Source organism: Sorex araneus, chromosome 1, assembly GCF_027595985.1.
Source record: "Sorex araneus isolate mSorAra2 chromosome 1, mSorAra2.pri, whole genome shotgun sequence".
NCBI lineage: Eukaryota > Metazoa > Chordata > Mammalia > Eulipotyphla > Soricidae > Sorex > Sorex araneus.
Window position 1 is genome coordinate 303,027,943 of NC_073302.1, and position 24,861 is coordinate 303,052,803.

General features: G+C 45.8%; 1 protein-coding gene across 6 annotated transcripts in view; it reads right to left on the reverse strand.

The window, feature by feature from the left end:
* The window catches only part of TENM3 (teneurin transmembrane protein 3), a 1,301,134-nt gene that overhangs the window by 65,992 nt on the left and 1,210,281 nt on the right, over nucleotides 1–24,861 (reverse strand). For 4 of the 6 annotated variants that reach the window (XM_055131945.1, XM_055131954.1, XM_055131948.1 and 1 more), the window contains 6 exons: nucleotides 16,201–16,227; nucleotides 14,618–14,638; nucleotides 13,555–13,701; nucleotides 4,304–4,520; nucleotides 3,171–3,290; nucleotides 1,965–2,226 (listed from right to left, as the gene is read on the reverse strand). In XM_055131945.1, the coding sequence (XP_054987920.1) occupies nucleotides 1,965–2,226; nucleotides 3,171–3,290; nucleotides 4,304–4,520; nucleotides 13,555–13,701; nucleotides 14,618–14,638; nucleotides 16,201–16,227 (794 nt within the window). The remainder of the gene's footprint in view (nucleotides 1–1,964; nucleotides 2,227–3,170; nucleotides 3,291–4,303; nucleotides 4,521–13,554; nucleotides 13,702–14,617; nucleotides 14,639–16,200; nucleotides 16,228–24,861) is intronic. The other 2 variants (XM_055131963.1, XM_055131957.1) reach the window with 1 other exon arrangement.

The following is a 24,861-nucleotide window of genomic DNA, read 5'->3' on the forward strand; positions in this document are numbered from 1 at the left end:
TAGTCAAAGAGAGCTTCTCAAGTGCATTGTATAATATCACAGCCCTATCCAGTTCACTCAGCTGTTATTATTATTTGCTTTTTTTGGGGGGGGTCACACCCAGTGATGCACAGGGGTCATTTCTGGCTCTGCACTCAGGAATTACTCCTGGTGGTGCTCAGGGGACCATATGGGGTGCTGGGAATAGAACTCTGGGTTAGCCTTGTGCAAGGCAAATGCCCTACCCCCTGTGCTATCGCTCCAGTCCTCGGCTCTGTTATTATTAGTAGTAAATTACATCCATGCACAACCTGATGTAGATGTGTGCACTGGTGTGTGCGCTCTCTCTCTCTCTCTCTCTCTCTCTCTCTCTCTCTCTTCCCTCCCCCATCTCTGTTTCTCCCTCTCTCTTCTGTTAACTGGGAAAGCCTCCTCTCTCTCTGCTGTTAACTGGGAATGCCTCTTGATGGCTGGGTTGTCTTAGGATGGACTTTACTGCTTGGTCCCCTGTTGATGGTGACTGGTATAGAACAGGCTGCCAATAAATATTTGCAGAACCAAGGATTCCAGGAAGCTGTGTGGTGTTGTATTTTAAAGACCACATCTTCTTTTTTTTGGTTTGCTTTGGTTTAGGACCAAATGTGGCATTGCTCAGGGCTTACTCCTCACTCTGTGTTCAGAGATCGTACCTGGCCAGGTTTGAGGGACCATATGCAGTGGCAGGAATTGCAACCAGGCCAACTGTGTACAAAATGAGTGCTTTGCAGCTGTACTATCGCTCCAGGCCCCAGGACCACATATCCTTACTTGGCCATGTCAAAGAGCACTGCATTGAACCTAAGGTCCACCTTTAAGACTTGACAGGCTTTCTCGGGGCAGGGGGTGTCACACCAAGCGATGCTTAGGAGTTACTCCTGGCTCTGCACTCAAGAATCACCTCAGGGTACCATACAGGATGCTGGGGACCAAACCCAGGTCAGCCGTATGCAAGGTAAATGCCCTCCCCGCTGTACTATTGCTCCGGCCCCCTGAAAGTTACTTTTATTTGGAAGTTCCAGGTATTCTAGTAGATAAAATCAACAGTGATAACTTAACAAAAGGTTAAATAATTTTTTTCTAATGGAGAATAGGGTATTATGAACAGTATATAAGTAGAGCTTAAGAAAGGATACTAATGGTTTCTGATAATATCCTGAGAAAATGAACACCATTTTCTTTTCTTTGTTTGGTTTTCGGGTCATGCCTGGTGATGCTCAGGGCTCATTCCTGGTGGTTCTCAGAGGACCATATGTTGTACTGGGAACCAAACCCGAGTTTGCCATGTGCAAGGCATGTTACCTTAATCTATGTATGTACTATCTGCCTGGCCCCTAATGATCATTTTCTATTTTAAGCTACTAAAACATTTTCTACTTTTTGTGAATAAACAACAAAGGTTCTGTCTTGTTCTGGTCTGTGTTTTGGGGTCCATATCTGGTTTTGGTACTCAGTGACTCCCTACTAGTGCTGGGGGGAATCATATGGAGTGCTAAGAATCAAACCAGGTTTGGCTGCATGCAAGGCTAGTGGTCCAAACTTGCCTTAACTCCGGCACTAACTCCCCAGTCCCAAACACTGTGTGTGGTATATTATGTGTCAGAGATTCAGGCACTGATAAATGAATAAATGAAGGAATAGTCCAGTGAATGAGTGAGCAGAGAAATGATGAGCTGTTCATTTTCAATATTTTCCCCTTTGATGATACTTCATAAGGATATATAATAATAGGACCTGAAGGAAAAGAACCATGAAGAAGTTTCTAAGAAGACTACGATACCCTCCGGTGAGACCACCTTTCTCTGGCAATACCACACCCTCTGCATTTCACTGCCTGCAATTCTTCAGGATCGCACGGGCCTTCTGTGCCATCCTTCTGAAAGGCTGTCTGGAGAGCGACTGGCGTGCAGATGGTCTGCGTGGCAGTGTCACCTGCCGGGATGTTCTACCTGTGTTTCGGGAATGATGGGGCTGTCTTCAGGAGACGATCTGAAAAACGTGGATAAGGGCGAGGAGACAATGATGGGATTTGGCCGCACGAATCCACTCAGGTCGCAGCTGGGAATGTCATTCTCCTCTTTCTTCATGACCAGGGTGTCCATCACATAGAAGACGTTCCAGGGAATCCACACGGTGTGGTACTGGGTGAGGAAGGGGGAGCGTTCAAACACCAGAGTGAGCGAAGCTCCACCGTTTGCCACCAGGTCAAACCTAAGAGAAAAAGAGAGAGAGAGGCAGTGAGTGATAGAGCTGGCTCTCCTGGGCACCTCCCGACACGCACCTCCTTAAAACAACTAAGAAAATCAACCCGTCCCCTCAGCTCTGATGGGAAATGACTTAAAATCTACTGGAATACGCAAAGGATCAGACCAGGAACACCTCAAGCCCTTTGACCCACATTTATTTACCCATTCAATAATATTTTTCCAAATCTGCTTCTGAAACTCTTTAAGTAACCACTTTCCCACAATCATCTGAACCGGAATTGGAGAGAGTATGAAATGTCGTCACGATTTCAAGGAGCCTCTAAGACAAAGAACAGTTCAGGAACCTCTGGAATGCTACTAGCATAGCTTAGAAAATTAAGTTGTTTTGGAAAGTGCTGAGACAGTAACTTGAAATCTCTTCTGCATGGAAAGTTAAGGACTTCTAGGGTCTCCTATCTGCCGGGGGCCAGAGCCATGGTACAGTGGAGAGGGTGCTTGCCTTGCATGCAGCTGATCTGGGTTCAATTCCTGGAACCCCATATGGTCCCCTGAGTGCTGCCAGAAATAAGCAGAGCCAGGAGTAATCCCTGAACATTAGCCTGTGGGTGACCCTCTCCCCTCATGGTTTTTGAAAAAGCTACGAGAGAATATGTCTGGTGGTATATAGGAATCTGTAACTCTTAAACTTAAAATAATGCAAACTGGGGCCAGCGCGATATAGTACAGTGGGTAGGGCACTTGCCTCATATGCAGCCCACCTCAGTTTGGTCCCCAACATCCCCTAGGGTCCCCTGAGCACAGCCAGAAGTAATTCCTGAGTGAAGAGGCAGGAGTAAGCCCTGTGTACCATCAGGTGTGGCCTCAAAACCAGCCAAACGAGAACAACAACAACAAAAATCCCCACAAAAAAATGTACTGGAAACGAAGAGCACGTTGAGGCCAACTCACATTCCGTCCTGACGAGTGATGGTATATCCATATTCTGGGTAGTGGAAAAACGACACGTTGACTCCAATGAGTGGTGTTCCATCCGCCGTGAGTACTTGGCCTCTGATGACTGAGGCGAGGCTGTGGGAAAAGCAAAAGAATCCGAATGAACATCAGTCTCCTCAGGCCAACGGCACAATCCGGTCACTGCTCAACTCAAGACTGCCATAACACACACCATCACTTCTCTCGTGGCTCACAACGCCGCCCCTTCGAGTCTCATAGACCACATCTCCTTTCATTTAGTTAATTCACCTCCTCCGAATGCTGGGTGTTTACCCAGGGTTTTAATCCGTGGCCATCTGGTTTTTGGAGAGTGATCAAGACCAATAATTGAGGGATGAATTTAAAGAATGACGCACTGGGCTTTTTTCATAATTCAAGAGAGGAGTACATGAAGCAAAGTAGACTTTCCTATTAATTCTGAGGCAAAAAAAGGGTAAATCCGCAGGGACCGAGAAACACAAGATTTAGAGGGGCAATAAGGAACATTTGTGCAACAACTTTTAATCAGCTCCTGGGTCTAACTGCATTAATGCTGTTAAATTACCACAGACTCCGGAGTTCTAGTATAAATCATCTCCTTTCGCTTACTGAGATGCAAGACACCTGTTTTCACTTACTGGTTTATTTTCAGGTCATTACTGCACTGAAAAGCACCAGTCCAACAGTTTATGCAATCCTACTACCCCGCCGTTAGCAGTTCCATTACATTAATTCATAATTTATATTATTTAGTGAGCTCAGCTTAAAAAAAAAGTGTGCTTAAGTTTGGCCTTTTGGGGTCTTCTCATTGCTTCTTTTGAAACATTTCCAACTGTGCTAACAAAAATCAACTAGTTAAATGAAGATTTATTGGGGCCTTAATGGGGTGCTCTGTAACGTCTCAGGTACTGAAATTGACAAAGGAGGTGAACTGCGTCAAAAATGCTTGAAAGGCGAAGTTTGGCGACAAATGCTCCCGAAGAGGGAAAAGCGTGTATTGAAAGGGAAGCACTTGGCGCCAATGAACGGCCATCAGCATTTCTGTCAAGGGCACCTCACGCTTGCTCAGTCTGAATGAAGCTGGGCCCATAGGAGGGAGGTGCATTAACCTCTTATTGAAAGGGCTTTCTCCCGGGATCACGTGGGTGCTGTCGGAGCCTATGAGGAAGCTAATGCGATCGTAGAAGGATCTGGCAGCTTGCTGAGAGGGAGACTGGAGGCTCTGGCTAATGATGTCCTGAGGGTCGGGCAGGCCGCGGCAGTAGGGCTGGTTCTGACAGGACGTCTGAAGGCAACAGTCTGGGTCCACGCAGTCCACGAGGCCGTCTGCAGAACAAGAAGCAGAACCCTAAAGCAGAAGTCTGAAGCAGAAGCAGAAGCAAACCCCTAAAACACTCCCCGCTCTCCACATGGTGTTGAAGACTCAGATTTGTTTCCTTCCCATCACCCCCCCTCCCGTCAAACGATCCATCCCCCCTCTCTGAGAGTAATTACGGCGCAGTACCCTTTCTGAAACAGAAATGAATGAGATGTAAATACAATGAAAGAGAAATTCCAGTGGAATATAAATACTTGCAGCTGCCTTCACATGCCATCAAACATTTGGTGAGAGCGAGTGAGCCGAGAAGCAGCAGATAAAGTGGTTCTGAGTAAGAAACTTAAAAAACAAAAACAAAAACCATCCCGTTTAGAATGCTTGTCTTTCGAGTAAGAAGGAAGATGGAACAGTTTTAGGGCAAATTCCTCCGGCCTTCTGTGATTTAGAGAAAATGCATTAGCACAGTGACCGTTTGTCAAATGTGGATGGTCAGTGGAGAAGGAAAGGTGGAGGAATAAAGCTCTCCGTTTCGGGAAGGAGGGTCAGAAAAGCAAAAGTTGGCGGGATGAAACAAATGCAGATCGATATGAAACAGAGATCCGCCATCAACACTTTCAAGGAAGTAACTCTCCAGGGGCACCTGGCTGAGGGAAGGAAGGGGAAATCATCAAACCCCTAAAACATACACCCCAGCCACACTTATAAACTACTGTTCTTTCAATAAAGAGATTCCAAAAACAATGTCCAAAATACAAAGAAGGCATCTCAAAAAAAAAAAAAAAAGAATTGGGGGCTGCTCCCAAGTGGTCCACAGGAAGCCGGGACCCCCAAGGGGCAATTCTTGGTCAACTGGGCTGGATGTTCAATGCAAGGGTATAAGAGTTTGGTACTTCTTGGGGTCTGCAGTGCCAGATATTCAGGCCACCACCTGGCAGTATCCGGCTATACCCAGTGATGCTTGAGGGACCATGTATTTCCAGGGATTGAACCCAGGTCAGGTGTGTGCTAAGCATGCACCCTAACTTCTGTACTCTTTTCCGGTCCTGTATCAGATTTTTAAGAGTGCATTTCCCCTCTAATGGAAGAAGGTGTCTGAGCAAGATGTAGTACACGTCACATGCCACATTCTTGGAAATAAAAAACCGATGACAACAACAACAAAGAGGGAGCCTTGGAGCTGATGCCACTGAAAGATGGAATTTTTCTAGTGTCTCTCAGGAACACCCAAAGGTGCTTACAATCTATGAGGCATGAGTATTTTTGGCACTCCATAAGCCAGTCCTTGAGTGGATAAGAGCCTTGGTCAACTGTGCTTGGCTAACACTGTCTTTCAAGGCCCTTCTTCAATCAATAGCACACGCAGGAATTCTGTGAGCTTAGCAATGTCACAGATGTCAAGATTTAGTACAAACACTCCATTCTAAAGACATGAATCACTTATTTTTTTGGGGGGGCCACACCTGACAATGCTCAGGAATCACTCTTGGCAGTGCTCGGGGGATCATATGGGTTGCTGTGGATCCAACCTCGGGTGGCCATGTACGAAGCAAACATGCTACCCTCTGTACTATCACTTGGGCCTCTTGAATCATTCTTGGGAACACTAACATGAGAATTTAAAACACTTCAGATCTATCAGGCCTTGGGAGTGTCCCTGTTGCCAAGCTGAAGATACCCACCTGATCCAGACATTTAATGTTTTGTACTAAACTTTAATTTTTGAAAAAAAAAACCACATTCGCCTATGTTTTTGGCAGTGTGTATGTGTGTGTGTGTGTGTGTGTGTGTGTGTGTGTGTGTGTGTGTGAAAGGAGTGTGTTTGGGTCACACCTGGCTGTGCTGAGGGATTACCCCTGCGTATGCTCAAGGGACCATGTGTATTTCAGGAGATGAAACCTGGGTTGGTTGCATGCAAGGCAAATGCCTGACCTCCTGTGCTAGCTCTCCAACCAAGCCAGATTATTATTATTGTTTTCCTTGAGCTTTTCAATTGTAGAACAGAAGCTTTCCCCTGTTTACTTGGCAAGAGACGGAGATCAAGAGAACAGGCTGTGTTGAACTGCCATGGCTGGTGGAGAAAGAGTTCAGAGACACAGTCATTTGATGGACAAGGGAATGCCCTTGGACTAACGTCCGTCATCCACTGCTTTTCTTCTTTGGGGGACAGTTCTCACTTTTCACCTGGCTCTCTTGCCCTCCCAGTTCCACTCACGAGCACCGACCCCAGAAGCTCTGGTTTAGAAATGCTTGAGCTGGTCTAAGTACAGTAGATTTTAGAAATAATTTGGAAAGAGGGTCACTGATCTTCTGCCCCACCAGGCTTGGGACTGTGAGGCTGCCTCTCTCTGACTACCCTGGCAAGGGAACCATTTGGAATGGAGTCATCTAGGAATAAAGACAGCGGAGCACTGGAGAGGAAGACCTCAGATCACGTGATGTCACCAGGTGTGGCTATCAGCTGCTCCCAACCTCCTTCTAGACGCTCAGTTCTAGAAGCTGAGGAAGTACTTGCTTCTTTCCTCACATTCTGTCCTCAAAAACACGAAAAAAAAAAAAAACCTGTTTGTGATCTCTGGTAGCAACTAGCAAATCTTTTCTTTGTCTTTAGGAAAACACAAAGCTTAATTGAACTGAGGTTTGATTCTTTTTATCTCAGTATTTGAATTTTTTTATTATCACAGTTTCTAGATACAATGAACATGTAAGAATGACTGATAAGGTCTTGTAACTTCTTAGTTTCCTTATTACATGACATTTTCATGAACATTTCTAAAAATATCATTATTTGAAAGAGCATATTTCTATATTTCTTTCTTACTTTTTTTTTTTTTGGCACATCCAGTGGTGCTCAGGGCTTACTCCTGACTCTGTACTCAGGTATCACTACTGGTGGGAGTTAGGTGGGATGCAAGAGACGGAATCTAGGCCAGCTGCATGCAAGGACAGAGCCCTATCTGCTAAAGTGCCTCTCAGCCCCATATTTATTCTCTTGAAAGCCATATGAAACTGAACTTTGAGATTTCATAAACATTCACAATAATAATCCTAACTTGTCAAAAGGCTAGGAAAATTTAAAAAAAAAGTCAAAATATTTCCAACAGAGAGAAACTATATAAGGGACTTATTTGATGAATAATAATGATAATAATAATCTTAATAATAAAATAACTTTCTCCATCTCCTTTGAAGAAATAGTAACAAAGACTCAGATATTGGAAGTAGGTGATTATGGACCTACTGTCCCAGTATCACTCCTAGGTTAAAAATAAAACAATGGAAGAACAACCCTTTCAGGAACAATTTACGATTACACGCTAGGACTTTATGAGGACACTTTAACATGTACTTTATGATATATTTAAGAATTCTTATTCCCTGGATTTACATGAGTGTGTATATGCCTGAGATGGTAACTGAATACAAATATTTGACGTGATGCTCTTACTGGTCCAGTAAATGAAGGGTTAAATCCAGTAAATGAAGGGTTAACGTCCCCCAACTCCTCTCCCCTCTCCACCACCGTCCCCCACTGGCTCTTCCTCTAGACAGTATATGGTCCAGTTGCCAAAGAGGCAGGCTCAAATTTAGTCATTCATCTTTGTTAGTTTATAAAAAGCAAATGTACATCTGGCATGTAGTCTGCAGGTCATAAAACTGCACGAGATTGACACCTTCTGAACTAATCAGTGGGAAATGCATTTTTACAAGCTTCTCTGCTAACATCAATCAGGGAAAGAATCTCATTTTCAACAGCCAAGATGCAGGGGCACACTGTGTGTTATTTTTTCCGCCGCGTTTTATCAGTAACTTGCCCATGCAAGTGACGGATGGTTATGAATCTGGCTCCCCATAACTCGCAAAAGCATTTTTCATTCTTTGTGCTCAGATAGCTAGGACTAGCCGGGGCCAACCATGTTGATTGCCCTCGTGCGGAAATGGACACCGCAGTAAAATTGTCTTCATGGGATAGCTTCTCGGAATCATCATGCCTCGTCTCTGGAATATTAGGTTGGCTGAGATGGAGATCAGCAGAGAAGCCACAGCAAATGGAATCATTCATAAAAAAAATAATCTACAGAACATCAGAACTGCTCCAAACCCGCCGAGTTTCATGGCACTAATCAGACAGGTGCCTTCTGATGCGAGTGATACCTGGATGCAGGCAACAGGGCAGAAACTGCCCTTCCAGATCCTTCCATGGTTTCTTTCCCATCAACTGGCCATTCCCCCTTTTCAGGAAACACCCCCCTTTCCTTCGCTTCCACCGGATTTTCACAGGGGTGGATGAATTTATTTGGTACAGGCAAGATATCTCATACTTAAGGCTTTGTGGAGCAGTCTGTTGAAACTACTCAACTCTGGCTTTAGCACTCCAAAGCCTTCTTAGCCTGGTTAGTGGCCGGTGGAGCTGTGTTCCAATAAAACTTTATTTACTCTAACAGGCTTGGGCCCAAGGGCAACTACTTGCCAATCTCTGGTCTTGCTTTAAAGTTGCTCTCCAGCCCTATTATTCTCTTGGATTCCTCATTTTTGACACTTTTACTTTCTGATGAATTTATACAGTGCAAAATTACTAACATCTCATTCTTTTGGCATATGTGCCCCTTTTGCTCAATGTCATACCAAGTCACCAAGATCAAATACCCAAACTTTCTCACACATGTGTCTCTTACTTGGTTATCCTCTGAGCTTGCTCTACTTACTCGATGGTAAAAATTGCCACTTTTTAAAAAGTTTTTGTTTTTGCTTTTTGGGTCACACCTGGTGATGTACAGGGGTTACTCATGGCTCTGCACTCAGGAATTAGTCCTGGTGGTGCTTGGGGGACCATATGGGATGCTGGGAATTGAACCTGGGTTGACCGTGTACATGGCAAATGCCCTACCTGCTGTGCTATCGCTCCAGCCCCCAAAATTGCCACTTTGTTCTTTGAAGCATTATGGGTAATTTGTTTTTCAAAATCCTGATTCCTAAACCAGAAAGTCATACCTTTCTTTTTGATGAGTTTTCTTTTTAACTGCAAAGATGATTAATGCCGACTACCATTTCTCACAGTATAATCCCTTCCTTCGAGATTTACCTTTCATTATAGGATTTTAAGTGGGCTTAGAATTTCCTAAGTGTACAGATTAGGTACCTATCATTACCAACTAAAATCACTATTTTGCAATTGTCGTGAAATGTCGTGAAATCACTGAATTGGGATCATGTTTTGGTTTTCAGTATATTTTGGGTCTGTCTCCTTCGGTGCTTTCTTTCAATGCTGGTGCCTCCATATGGATAAGTCTCCTGAATTCCAACATCAACAATCTGTCTTCTCTATATTTCCACTGGATATGACATTGGCATCGAAAATCTAACACGGCTAAAGCACACAATCTCATTGACACATTCTGTTTCTTGCTCATTTTCTAGTGCAAACCATTCTGTTTCTCAGAGAAGAGACCCGAATGTCACTTTCGGTTCTTCCTTCCCTTTTCTCTCCACCTACTTCGTTACCAAAACTTCCAGGATCAGAGACTCGGTGGAGTTTGCTCCTTGCCAGCCAAGGAAGCCATTGTCATGCTTCCATTGTGAGCTCTGGACAAGAACTCAACAACCATTCTTGCTTCCCAGGTTCTAGTCTCAGCCCAGCTCTGCACTTGGGTCACAAGCACCTTTACGGAAATAGAATGTGAGGATCTCACATCTCCAGCTAACATGCTCCCTTAACTTAGTTCTTACTGAATCCAGGAATCAAATCAGCGTCCTCATCATGAGAAGGCCTTTCCCAATGACCATTCCCTCAGAGATCTTTCTCCCCCCACCACTACCAATCTCTGCAGTGATCTGCTCAGATGATGGCCTCATGATGCTCCTAGAGGGAGGGTTAGATCTAACACACGGCTGTATTCTCAGCATCCATTATACTAGTTGGCATCAAGCAGATGCCAATGTATTTGCCAAATGAAGGGAAGAGTGAATTCAGTTCCTAGGTACTAGGAGACAGACACAGGTGGAAATGAACATTTTAGTAACACAACTCTGCTCTTTGCCATGTGATGGTACAAATACCCGTCTCTTGGTGGGTTCTCACTACACACGGGTTCTGCTCCCTACACCCACCTAGTTTGTGGTTTGTTTTGGGCCACACCCAGCTATGTCAGGCTTTCCTCCTTGCTCTGCACTCAGGGATCACTCCAGAAGGCTCAGGGGACTTTATAAGGTGCTGGTGATCAAACCTGGGTCAGCCTCATGCTAAGCAAAGCTTCCTACCCACTGTACTAGCTCTTCATCCCCTATCACCCCCCACCCCCGCTCCCACTCCCCCCGACACTAGGGTAATCTCGGTGAATCTGGTTTTCCCGAGCTTCAGTCACTGGGAATTTTTCAAGGTTCTTGATGAACTGGACATGAAGTCACCCCCATAAGTTTTGGAAGAGATTGTATGAAACACAACGTATGATCTCACCGGTGGAAAAACCCTACTTAGAGGCCAACAGTCCGCTACTCATGCATGAAAGGAAGGATAAACCTCAGAGAAATCTCCATCTGCTGAAAGCTTCTCCCTGACAGAAGACACCAGAGTGAAGCCAAGCAGGAAACAGGCCGACTCAGGGCAGACGTGTCTGGAGGAATGAAGAAGACTCTGCAGCTGACAGTACCCGGGGCTGGGGGTTCCACCCTCCATGACTCTGCCATGTAGCTACAAACTCAGCCTGTGCAGCATGTCCTCCTGTGAGGATCTGCGTCCTCCTCAGGGTCGAGGAGGAGAGGGGCTGGCCGGCCTGCACTGGGTCTGTCTGAGGGTGATGCACATGGTGCCAGGCATGTGAGCAGAGCATCTCCAGGGAGCCGCGGCATCCACCCTCAGGACCCAGCTCCCCACCAGGTTGAAGTTTCTCCTGACAGCCGTGGAAGCAAAGGATAGGAAGAGCCGGAGGCTGCTGCAATCTAGAGGCCAAGACACCACCATCGGCAAGTGGCATGAGCACCTGAGCATTTGAGTCTGTATGTCTGGACATATACATCGATGTGTGTTTCTGTGTACTTGTGTGTCAGCGTGCTTTGGTGTATGTGTGTCTCTGTGTGCCACTGTATGTGTGCCTGCATACATCTGTGTCTGTGTACATATGTCTGGTATGCATTCTTCTGTGTACGCATATATGAGGTACGTATGTGTATTAGCACATGTGAGCATGAGTATGAGCACATGTGAGTATGTGTGTGTCTCTGTACATGTGTTCAATGCTTCTGTGACTGTGTGCATGTACATATGACTAGTATGTGTGTTTCTCTATGGGTTACTATGTATCTGTATGTATCTGTGTACACAAGTCTGGTGTTTATGTGTCACTGTGTGTGTATCGGTGTGCCTGTGTATGTCTGTGTACATGTGTCAGGTCTGCATGCTTCGCTGTCTCTTTTGACATGAGTATGTGTGTCTCCGTACAAGTCTGGTGTGTGTTGATATGTATGTCTGTACATGTGTCTGGCACATGTATTTATGTGTCATGTGTGCATCTGTGTCCATTTGTGCATGTCTGTATCCATGTATCTGGTGTATTTCTGTATATATATCTGGTGTATTTTTGTCACTGTGTGTGTCAGAGAGGTGTGTGCTAGGGAGAGGTGGAACGCAGGTTCTTAGAGAACACTTCCTAGCAAGCTGCTCTTCAGCCACCTTCAATAAACTGCGCTCAGTCAAGAGAACATTCTAGAAGGCCCACAGGACAACAGGAGTTGCTCCGGAGCACACTGTGGCTGGCCTGACGAAGGCCTTTTCCACGTCCTCCTGCCCAAATGCTCTGACTCTTGCACCCCGGGCCAAACACTGATGAGGAGGGACGGGGCATCTCCTGGGAGGCATCACAGTGGCACAGGGAGGGGGAGGCACCTGCATGTGAGGGCCAGGGCACCAGCAGCAGCAGAGAGGGGTTAAACTGCTGCTCACTGCCGGGGGGCATAGGGGCCGGGGAGGCGGGGAGCCACGGCCTTCCTGGAGGCCTGGCGCTGGGCTGTCATCTCCCGGGGGCCCGAGGACATGGCCCCACACTAGGAACCAGGCAGTAGCCAGGATCCACCCCAGGCCCTTGGGCGCAAGGCCCACTGCACCCGCTCCAGCCCCGCAATTCTTGGCCAATCCAGTGCCTGAGCTGCTGTTCCAGCCTGTGGGTGTTGGGGACCACCGGGAATGACACCTGGTGACACCTGGGGGCCTGGGGGGTTGGGGACGGAGCCGGGTCTGGTGCATGCTAGGCATTTCTTTTCTCTCCGCCCCACTGGCCCCGAAAGGGCCGGGCCCAGGGCTTGTCTCTGGAAGGTGTGAGTGATCACATACGGCTCTGAGCTCCCTGACATCACAGTGACACTCCACACAGGGCAGGGGGGATGGGAGAGGAAAGCCATTAACCAGTACGTGCCCACCCTCCTGCCTCCGAATGATTCCCCTGTACTGGCTTCTGGGAACGGAGGGAATGAACCCCTTCCCCAGTGCTGACCCATGGTTTCTGAACATTTACATTCACACCAGCTACCGGCGCCTCAAGTTGTGCCAACAAAATCACACTGAAGAGTGAGCCACGGGTGGCATCCACCAGCACGCATTGTCCCTTTCTGCTCGCCACCTCTCACGGAGCGAGAAATGCACCCGGGGGGACGCTGCCAGCAACGCCTTGGATTCAGGACTTGATGGATATAGAATTACATTCCTTTAGGGGGCTGGTGGCGCCCTGGGGCTGGTCCTGACTCTGTGTTCAGGAGTGACCCCTGGCAGTGCTCAAGGGACCACGGGGTGCCAGGGACTGAAGCAGGCTCAGATGCCAAAGCAACAGCGCTACCTCCCGTCTTCTCTCTCCACCCTGGCACTGCATGTGCAGAAATCTTCCCCTGGTGCCATTTTAAGCTAATTTTTTTGGTGTGATCCCCATGTTAAGTGATGTGAGCCGGCAGTGGAAGGAGCGAGACGTTGACGTTGAGGACCTGGGTGCTGTTCTTTGGGTCTTGTTGATGCATCCCTTGTGCCCGGTCGGGGCCCGTCTCGGTGCCTGCGTGCCCACCTACCTCCTTCATTGTCCTTGCTGTCTGTGCACAGGGTTTCCATGGCCACGTCGCAGCCCGCTCCTCGCCAGCCGGGCTGGCAGACACAGTGCCAGCCGTTCTGGTCCAGGGTGCATCTTCCATTGCTGTTGCAGAGGCCTGGGCATCCCTCTGTGCGGAGAGACAAAGAAGCACAACAGCACTGATGTGAGTCTGACCCGGGCGCGCCCCAACCAAGAGACAGAGAAGAGACACTGAGTGGGAACAGGCCTTTCGAAACAGCACAAATACTGTAATTGCACATGGATAAAAACAGCAACCTTCACGACGGAATCTAGTTCTGGAGCCGAGTGGTATCTTTGGCCTGACCCTTGAGACACCACTTACCTGGGAAGCACGAAATAGAGGAAGCCCCACCGCACTGCTGCAGGCCAGACAAAATTAACTGCAATTTTTTTTTTTTCCCTTCAGCAAAGCAACAAGGTTGGTTGGCCGTTGCACCCCAAGCATCGCCATGAGTGTTGCTTCACATCCTTAAGCAGAGTTGCTTCCCCCCACCGGGGCCCCACAAGCAGCCAGGCCCTCTGGAAACACCTTGTTGCTTTTTTAAAAAAAAAATACCCTCGCAATTTGGAAAGCATGGACGTGGGGATGAGGTCATGAGCTGAGGTCCCAAAGAGAACTTTAATTTTGTCTGGCCTCAGAGTTGCCGTCTATGCATGTGAAATTACAGTGCATTAAGTCACCGCACAAAGTATAGGCCGGGATTCATGACTATACTTTATGCCAAGAGGACATTCCTTTTTCACAGAAGAAGCAAAGCCCAGGAGAGAGGGAAGCAGCTTTAGCATCTAATCTAACAAACACTGGGATTCGGGCTGCATACGGATGGGACGGGATCGACAAGGGTTCTCAACTCAATGTAAGAGCTGTGCATATTGGATTACTTAGGACGGACAAAATGAAATACCATCAGGACCACATTAAAACACTGAACAAAAACACGGTAGTGGCGTGCTTCAAGACAGAGCGCGGAAGAGTGATATTTTGTGACAATCTCCCTAAGGCTTTTGATGCTGTGCTTTACCTTTATATCCTATCTTGTCTGCTTTTATGGGCAAGGAGGGAAAATTTGGGAAACGATTAAAATAATTGAATATATCCAAAATCTATACTTGTTTAAGTCTAACATGACATTAGAAAGAAAAAAAAAAGAAAAACAAATTCTTGCCCCTTTTTTTTTTCTGTTCATGATAATCTGGCATGCAGCCAACATGATCTGTGGGTGAGGGTAATTGCCAGGTACATTCTAGAATTGAGTCTACCGAGACAACCACGGATGTCAATGACCTAAGATGGTCAGAATAACTGGCTGCCCATCAGAGCTCTCTGCAGAGAATTCCTCAGAATTTGGTATGATCTGGATATATGTAAAAAAAAAATTCGCTATCACAAATTGGAATTTGCCAAACAGCATCTTACCATATGATTGCTACCCTTGTTTCAGTGATAAATTTAAGGGAACACTTTTTTTTGGGGGGGATGTTCATTTGAAGTTTGTATGAAAGGACTTATTTGGTTGGCTTCCCCTCCTCCACAGCAGAAGGGGATTTAAAAATATCTCTGAGAGATGTTCTGTCTCTTAAGAGCAGAGTTAAGAGAAAGAAGATTTGGCTAGTTCCGTGTGGCGAGGGAGGATGGATTTATCCTTATGGTTTTCATAGGGCCAGGGTGAGATTAATTTGGCCGCTGCTTTTCTCTCCCACAATGACCCTCGGTAGTAGTGGATTTTTCCAGATATAGAAGGGGGATTTTCCTGGTGAATGATTCAAAAAAATAAAATTTGGGGGGTTGTCTTTAACAAAAAGATGTCATTGCCCCATTGACAAAGAGGCGCAGCGGCTGAGAGCACGCGCCCTTGAGTTCTTGTAGGAAAGCCTGGATATTGCCATGAATATTTTCATATTCTAATGAGAAGCACAAACAAGGAATAGAAATAGGTAATCCGAGGAGCAAGGGAAAGGGAATTTTCTTTTCTGAAAAAAATAGTTTCCACCTAGTTCTAAGACAACTGAAGACACGAGAATCTGCTGTTTTCTGCTGAGTGGTACCATCATTTGTTTGACAGAAGCCATAGTATTTTTGATTTGCCCAAAGAAAGGAAAACCTCAATAATGGCACTCTATGAGTTCAGAGAAAAAGTCAAAGATGCATCCCTATGAGGGCATGACAAATGAGGTTTCTCTTGACAGAGGTTAACTGGAATCTTCCTTAGACAATTTCTTATTCTGAGATCAGAAAGATCCTTCAATTTAGAATTAAATTTAAAGCTCATTCAGGGAATTGTCAACAATGAGGAGCTTCCGGCAAAGAAAAAAATAAAAAAAGCAAAAAACAGCAAATGTACAGCCATCTTCAGTTTTTGGTTCCAGTGAAAACTAATGCTTTCACATAAGAATGAAGTCTGATAACCCCAAATTATAAAAATGAGACACAGACATTTACGTCTCAGTACTTTAAATCCAAGGCAATTCACATATGTGAGCCTGATTTTATAGCTTACAAAAATATGCATGAAAAACAGTCTATTTTCAAACCTAGTGCAATCTGAAACACAGTTATAAATAGATAAATATGGAGATAGAGCAACAAAGAGCGAGTATACAGTACCTTTCACTATCTTATCCAAATAGTGAGCTTGAGAAAGTAAAGAGGAAAAAAAGAACAGACAGACATTTCAGAGGTGTCACGTGGGACAAGGAAAATTTTCAGAATTTACATGCAAATCGCTGCACCTGACATGAAACTCACACCACACGACAGAAATGCACTTTACAGCCTTGCAAAAAATTGCAATCTGGGCACATTTGAGCAAGGGGCGTCACGGCGGTTGGGATAGTCAGCATTTTCCAGAGAGGTCTGCAGGTAAACCCACGCTGCCTTCCTCCCTTTGTCTGGAGCTCACTCACCCAGTCTCATCCCCCCTTAGAATCTACACTAGCTAAGCCGAACAAAGGGAATCTGTTCTTGATCATCAGCTAAAAAAAAAAAAAAACAAAAAAAAAACAACAAAAACGTTGGCTGGTCCCCGCCAGGAGATCTACAACTAAGCAAGCTTTGATTTTTCTGGCAGGATGGAAAAAAAAAAATTAAAAGTTTGTTTTTGAGAACCTAGTTTCAGAGGGGACACCAGAGCAAAAAGGACAACACCGAAGCCCCAGCAGGAGCCTTTTGGAATGTATGTTCTGGAACTTTCTCTTGCGTGAGATCAACCCACAGAAATCCTGTTTCATTCATCTTCTCTCTTGGGTTGCTTGTGTACAGACAACGGATCAAACTTCTGTGATTCATTCTTTCTCTGGCTCTGTCATGAATCCGTGATTCATGACAGAGCCTAAAAGGAAGAAAGTGTGGACTGGGGAAGTATAGAGGCAAATTCCGAATATTAGGAAAAAAAGGTGAGTGTGTGTTCTGTCAATCACCAGGAACCGAAGTTCCCAGCACAGTGCATGGTGCTGTGTCAGCGGAGGCCGTTAGGAAGGGTGATAGCTCTAAGCTCCAGCTTCTTCCCAAGAGCCACACTGGGAAAGCTTCAGGGCTCCCAAAAGTGTTGCAGAAAAAGTCGGGAGGCAGATGAGTCCCACTCTTTCGTGAGGTTACAATCGGGCTACACCCATCTCCGAAAGTGAGGTCACATCCTGCCACCTGCTTCACCTGCCAATGGGACTCAGAGTCTTCCCAAGCCTTGGATCTCATGGCTGGATCAAAATTCATACAGCTTTCATGATCTAAAGCTGCTTCTCCTTTAAAAAAAATTGTGTTTGGGCCACACCTGGCAAAGCTCAGGGTTATTCCTGGCTTTGTGCTCAGGGGGCTGAACCCAGGTCAGCCTTGTGCCAGATAAGCACCTGACCCACCGAACTATCTCTCCACCCCCTAAAACTGCTTTTTGAAGATGCTTATGTTGACTCTTTTTTTCATGACAGACACAAGTGATAGCAGAATTTGTGGTAGGATGGTCTAAACTCCAACGGTACCACTCACGCCTGTCGTGTGCGTGAATATAACCACATGTGGTTTGGATGCATCTGTACTGTGGATGGAGAAAGAGCCTTCATTTTACCACAGGGCTCCATGAGAGTCTTCTGAATAGTGTCGAAAAAGAAGTGTGTGCCAAGCTAATGGCAGAATCTTGATTGGGGGGAATTAAGGTGAAGAAGAAACAGCATTCGAGACATTGCCAAAAATTACAATAAAAATAATTATTCCACTGTATTAAAATAAAAGTATACTGTTAGACACATTCACAGAATTTCTAAGATAAATATTAACATGACAGAATTGAAACAAGTGTCCTAATTGTTCCACTGGTGTTTGAACACAAAATGCCACTGAAAATCTAGGAATTTCTGATTCAAGTTGGACAGGAAATTCTTCAGTGATAAAAACAAATACCACCCGTGTCAGAGAGAAGAAGCCTTTTGAGTTCGCAACAAATCCACTTTCGTTATGACCCCCACAAATAAGAAATGGATTCAATCTGATCACGGTGAGCAGTATATAAAGAGGAAGATATTGTCTCTGATGCCGTCAATCCCATTATTTTAGCTTATGATCGATTATGCCGAACGGGTCCTGGGGTAGAGGTTGATTTGTCACTTGGTCAAGAGAGCATCAGAAGCAGAACTGAAATCAGAAAATAGTTAAAGCTACACAGCAGATCAAATATAACATTTCCAATAGCGAAAATATTCAATACCTTCTAGGCAAAAATGAGGAACCAAGACCGAGAGTAACATCTGCACTGTGAAAAAGATCCCAAGGTTTTTCCTTTGCATCTTGTTTCATAGTGGATAACCGGGTGGTCACTGAGAAAGAGTCTGGAAGCAAGCCCTGAGATCCTTGGCCTGGCAGTGCTGCCCATCTCAGAGTCTATTTTTTAACCATGGACCAGGTAAAAGATGATATTGAGGGATGAGTTGCAATCATTACAAAACATGATCACTGCAACTGCTAAGACATGGATAAATCAGACCCTGCAAGCAACTATGGGCAGGACACCGTGAGGAAAAATCATGGGACAAATCACAGTCCTGTATCTTTAAAGACATATAGCCATCACATTGCTGAAACACGCACCAAGCTGCCAAAAAATCATTCTGGAAACCAATGCGTGTGCTCAGACACTGAAGGTTAAGGCATTCCTATGAGTTCTGTCCAGAAGTTCTATATTTGTTTTAGAGAAGAAAAATGGTAGACAAATGTCAGGGGAAAAAAAACCCACCACCAAATAGTTAATGGAGAGTTTTTCAAAACAGATTATATCGTATGATGAAAACACTCTAGTTTTACTGCATCTTCAGGGGCCAGAGAGATGGTACGGCGGATGGTGTTGTTCCCATCTCTGTGCTGAGGTTTACTTCTGGTGTTTTTTTTTTTCAAGCAAGGGGTCAGTAGGCCAAAGAGATTTGGGAATGCCCATATCTGGCTTAAAAGCTGGCTTTTAACTCCTGGGATATCATAAAGAGTCCTCTGGAGATTTAGAAACCAGTAGAAAAACCCACCGTGTTTTTCAGCAGAGCCAGCTGAGGAAAGCAACACAGCATCAACCATTCCTGACCTCACAACTGGAAGCAAACTTACGTCCCCAGAGCCAGGTGGGATGCATTCTCTCCCCGGCTCCCCCACAAGGGAATGGACCGGGTGCCCAGGCCGGGGATGGCAGGAGGCAGGTGCGGGCCTTGTAACTGCCAGGTGAACTCTGGCATCTCACTTCAGGTACACAAAGATCCCCTGCTGTTCCTGGAGCAGCCATGAGCTTGGGGTAAGCCCACACGAGCAAGGTGCTGGGAATACTGGTGGTCTGGTGGGACCAAGACTCAGCAGACTTCTGCACGTAGGAACAGCACCGGCTGTGGATGACGCGCCTAAGCGTTTCCTATGGAGGAGCTGATTTCATTCCCACGACACTTTTAGCGTCTGATAGCCCACAAATCTCACTATCGCACAAGCAAGTGCCCTACACACAGCTCCAAAAAGAATTCCTTCTCCCTCCCACATCCACCAACGCTCCCTTCTGTGGTTTGTGGAACACGTAAGTGGACCCAAGAGTATAGAAAGGCTTTTTTCTATACTCCTTAATGTCTGGGTCCAGGGGCTGGAGAGAGATCACAGCTTGCTGTGCATGAGCTGAACCCCTGTTTGACTCCCAGCATCCCACATGGCTTCCCCAGCACCACCAGGAGTGATCCCCGCACACAGAGCCAGGAGTAAGCCCCGAGCACCACCTGATGTAGCCCCAAACCAAAACCAAACCAAAAGATCTGAATTTCAAGCCCCCCCCAGCCCCCCAGGAGGGAACCTGCTCATAGAGTCTTCTGGAACCTTCTTAACCCCCATCATGGAGAAATGGGAGGAGATGGCTGGAACTATCTGGGAATTCTCTGCAGACTGTGAACCATACTCCCTGCATTTCCTTGGTGACCTGGTTGCTTCCTGTCGCCTCCAGATGCTCCCAGACGAGGACGGGTCTGAGGCAGAGGGTAGAGGGGAGGAGACTATGTGAGAACCAGCTGGGACAGACCCCTCCCAAGCAGCAAAGATGCCCCGAGGAAACACGCTGTGAGTGACATGCAGATGGGCGGGACTTCCTGTGCCCATCTTCCCCAGGAGAAATGTCAGCGTCTCTGTCAGGCGCATCCCTGCAGTGCCTGGCTGGGGTGGGAGTCTCAGCACCTTCTGAATCATGTTACCACAGTCGCTTCTCCCGGAGGAACTGGCCGCCACGTGTCTGCTGCCTTTGCAGATACTCGAAGAATAACCCTGAGGTGGCCTTGTGGGGAATGCCGCCTTGGTACCTCCTGAGCCCTCATTCCCTTTCATCTGTTCTTCTCCCCTCCCCCCTGGCCCATCCATCCTACCGAATCGAGCAATATTAGCAAGAACTATCACTGACCATTCATCTGCGCTGACGACAAGCCTAAGCTGGGGGGAGGCCGGTGCACTATTATGATGACCCCGAAGTTCACAAAGATACGGGAGCACAGGAAATTAAAGAACCGTTCCCAAGGTCAAAATGCTCGCCAGGGGCACAGCCAGACTTGCCACCAGGTGCTCTAGGGTCAAAGTTCCCAGATGGAATGAAAAAAGACAATTCAGGAGGCCCAGCCCCGTGGGTCCCTGGGAAGGCAGATGAAAGCATCCTGGGGTTTTGGATGGGTCCACAAACTTTCTCCAGTTAAGGTGGAAGAAATGTGGAAGTAACCAATTCAACACTGACAGTTTAAAAAGGAAGCAATCAATAAAGAGTCGAACCCAAACTCACTGGGAACTTGAACTGGACAGCTAAGCCGTGCAGGAACTTACCTTTAAGCTCAAGGGAAGTTTTACAATAACGGACAGGGCTCATCTTTTCTAAAAACCCAAAGTTTGGGAAACCAACTGGCAAACTACTCAGGGAGAGAGCTACCTATTCCTCAGAAAAAAGGAAAGCCAGTGGACTGGAAAAGATTGGATACCAGAGCAGTTTATAGAGGTCCACAGGCTAGACCGGATCTGCTTGGAAACAGTGCCCAAGAACGCAGCTCATTCAAAGTAAGGCTAGGGGCTGGAGCCATAGCACAGCAGGTAGGGCGTTTGCATTGCATACAGCTGACCCGGGTTCTATTCCCAGCATCTCATATGGTCCCCCGAGCACTGCCAGGAGTAATTCCTGAGCATTGCCGAGTATGACCAAAAGCATTAAAAAAAAAAGTAAGGCTAGAGGGCTGGAGAGATTGGAGAGTGGTGGCCCTGCATATGGCTGACCCTTGTTCCATCCCCTTTCCCTCAAGCCTGGCCAAGAATGATTGCTGAGCACAGAGCCAGGAGTAAACCTTGAGTACTGCTGGGTGTAGCCCCCAATAAATGCTTAAATGCATAAGGTCAGAGGGAGAAGTGACTGCGTTAGAGAGACTGGGATGCTTGGAAGACACTGGGATGAGGACTGATTGCACATCTGCCTACCTTCTGCTGATAAACTGATTCTCAGAGACACCAAGAAGCGACAGGACAAACCAAGTGGGTGACAGAGACCGAGGTTGGCATGCCAGAGAAAATTACAGAGTCTGACTGTGTACTCAGAGGTGCTGAGGTGGATAGTTATGGACTTTCCCCATTGTTTCTGCTGCCAACACCGGTGGGGCTGCCGCATATTAAATATTACAGTCTTTTCACAGGGCTACTGAACAGACTCCTGGGAATGGCAGAGACATAGGCAAATAACTGAACTCAGAACGCCGGAAATATTTCTCAGTTTAATTACAACAATAAAATCTGAGGGGCCCGTCTTCAGGAAAGAGTGAGATTCAATCAGATGAGCACATCGGATTGAAAAGATGGCCATGCCTGCAAAATCCTGGGAGAGAAGGGCTGAGTTTTATTTAGCATTGTGGGTTTCTGAACACTTTATAATGACAACTTTAAAAAATGGTCAGCATTAGTATCTCATTAAAGTTGTAAGTAGGTATCATTCTTAGATTATTCATGTACCAGTTCCTGGAGCATGACAGAAAAGCTACAGTCTGCAAATATGTACATATTAAATCCATTTATTCCAATCAGCAACTGTCTCAATCAGCCCTGTGCTACATACCATTGATTCAATGTTCCTTAATTGGTACTCACTGTACTGTTTTATTACTGATTTCTCTGTCATAAAGGGCCGGGACAGAGATATCATTTTAAACACCGTAAAACAATTTACTCAGGCTTTTGAAAACAATCTCTCCCTCACTGCAGAACTCACATTAGAAGATCCAGGATAAAAACCTTGCAAATATTTTATCTTATTTTAGAGACGTGACAAGTGAGACTGTGCCAGTTAAGAAAAATCAGCTTGTGCATGTGTGCACGAGTTTATATATGCTCTGGGAGTTTCTGCCACTCCCAATGTTGGCGACACTTTATTATTGTATTTTTTTTAAACCTGCTTCAAATAAATTGCTCAAAGTGTATATATTTCATTCTTTTTCTAGTTTGGGACGTTGGTATAAAAAGTATCTGAACAAATTGCTCCTTGCATGTACCTATCCAGGCAAAATACCACACTTCAGTTCGAATCATTATTTATAGCAAAACATTCCAACAGAGTGAAATAATATTTTTTTCCCGATTTCATTCAGCCACCTAACCCTGCTACAATCTAGATCCTATGAAAAAGGTGCTTTGACATAAGTAAAATTTTATGAAGTCAACACTGCTGAAAGAGGCACGTCAGGCCACAGAGCTTTGTACAGACAAGTGGCAGGGATGAACCTGGCATTTCTTGCCACCTGGGATTTCAGGCTTTGTTAAGACACATGGAAGAAAGGGGCCCCGCCTGGACAGAGGTGGACACACGTGGTGCATACACGGTGGCGGTTGGAAGTGATACATCCACTGGACCACAATCCCACAATCCAGTTCTGCCAGCCACACAACGATCTTGGTGTTTATTCCCTGCTTCAAGTTCACCAAAGGTCATAAGCCAAAATGCATTTTCCTAGGATTTCCTCGGCTACGGTACAGATTTGAGTGGCCTTAGATGGGAAACTAAACTCTCCAGACAACTTACTTGGTCTGAGAGCCAAACTCAACACTTCTTGGACTACTTACGTTCTATACTTGGGATGGGGGTCACTCCCAGAGGGGCTCAGGGTTCTCCAGAGATGGGGTTACTTCAGCACGCAAACACACACTTGTTCTGGGGAGCTCTCTCTCTGCCGCCCCCCTCCAACTTTGAACAATAATAAAAAACAGTAAGCGAGTATTGTTTATATTAAGTGACTATTTGAATTAAATCTTGGAGATTTTGATAGGATGAACTTGCTTCTCATCGTTTCCAGGGTGGATTCTACATAGTACTAACAAGTCCAAAGACAGGAGAAAAACAAGTAAATATACTCATCTCCGGTCAATACTAATAAGCATGATTTTCCATAAGCATCATGACTTTTGTCTGCTCAGGAAATTTGGTATTTAAGAAAAGCTGATACTAACTAGCACATAAGTAAAATAGACTGAGCTTTCCTCTCCCCTCCCTCCCTCCATTCCTGTTTTCTGGACATACCTGGCAGTGCTCAGGGATTACTCCTGCTCTGTGCTTACAGAAGGCTCCTGACGGAGCTCAGGGGACCCGATGGGGTGCCGGATATTGTACTCAGTCTGCCCCATGCAAAGCATGTGCCTTGCCCACTGTACTCTTGATAGCTCCTCTTTGTCAGCTTTCTTATAAAGTATCAGGAAAAGGGCTGCAGTGAAAATACATTGGGGAGGGTGTTTGCCTTGCATGCAGTCGACTGAAGTTTGATCCCCAGCATCCATATGGTCCACTGAGCATCGCCGAGTGACCCCTGAGTGCAGAGCCAGGAGGAAGCCCTGAGCACAGCCAGGTGTGTCTCCCCCAAATTAAAAAAAAATCAGCAAAGTTGAATATTCCTTATAATTCGCCTAATACAAATTGTACTATATTTTGGGAAAGTCACAGAAAAATGGCTCTTTTCAAAGGTAAATTGAAGCGAAAATGATTTTTCTTTGTTTGTGGGGAGTGATGTACACATATGTTCACTAGTTGTGCTCTGGGAATAACACATTTCTGTGTTTTTCTTCATGAGACAACACTGGTTTGATGATTCCACAAGTCATTTACCTGTTTCCACTTCAGTGGCCACTGTCTGAATACTGCCGCCCTTCAACCAATTTCAGAGACAGAAAAGGAAATGAAAGATCTGGGAAGCAATGTGTAGAATTCTCAACCCAAAGTCGACAATTTCCTTAAATTCTTTATTGTATAAAGGCACTTTCTCTCAACTGGCTTTTGGTTGTTACGAGTGTGAAACTAGTTTTGCCAAGTGATGGCTCTGATTATCAGCTGGATTCAAATATTCTTGCGTGAAAAGGGACAATTCAAACCACACAGACATCACTACAATATGTCTGCAACATATGTCTAGGACAATTCCATGTTTTGTAACAGGTATATATTTGTCACAGGCATTTTTTTCCCTCCCTCCAGCCCCCCTCTACCCACACATGCAAGTACAAGTACAAAGTCATGGAGTGGGAGAGCAGAAGACAAGACTTCAGAAAAGCAACTTTTCAGGAAAAATGTGAATTAGAGAAAAAAAACTCCCCTTTAAGCCCAACCAGGCACCAGTCATGTAACTTGTGTCAGTCATTATCCGTAGGTGAAGCTTATGGTGTTGGCAGAGGAACGGGGTCTAGAGCTCCAGCTACAAGCTCAGCAGAGTGGGAGGTGTGAGGCACGGTGATGAGCACTGGAGCAGAGAAGACCCGGCCTTGCAAAGTGGCCCA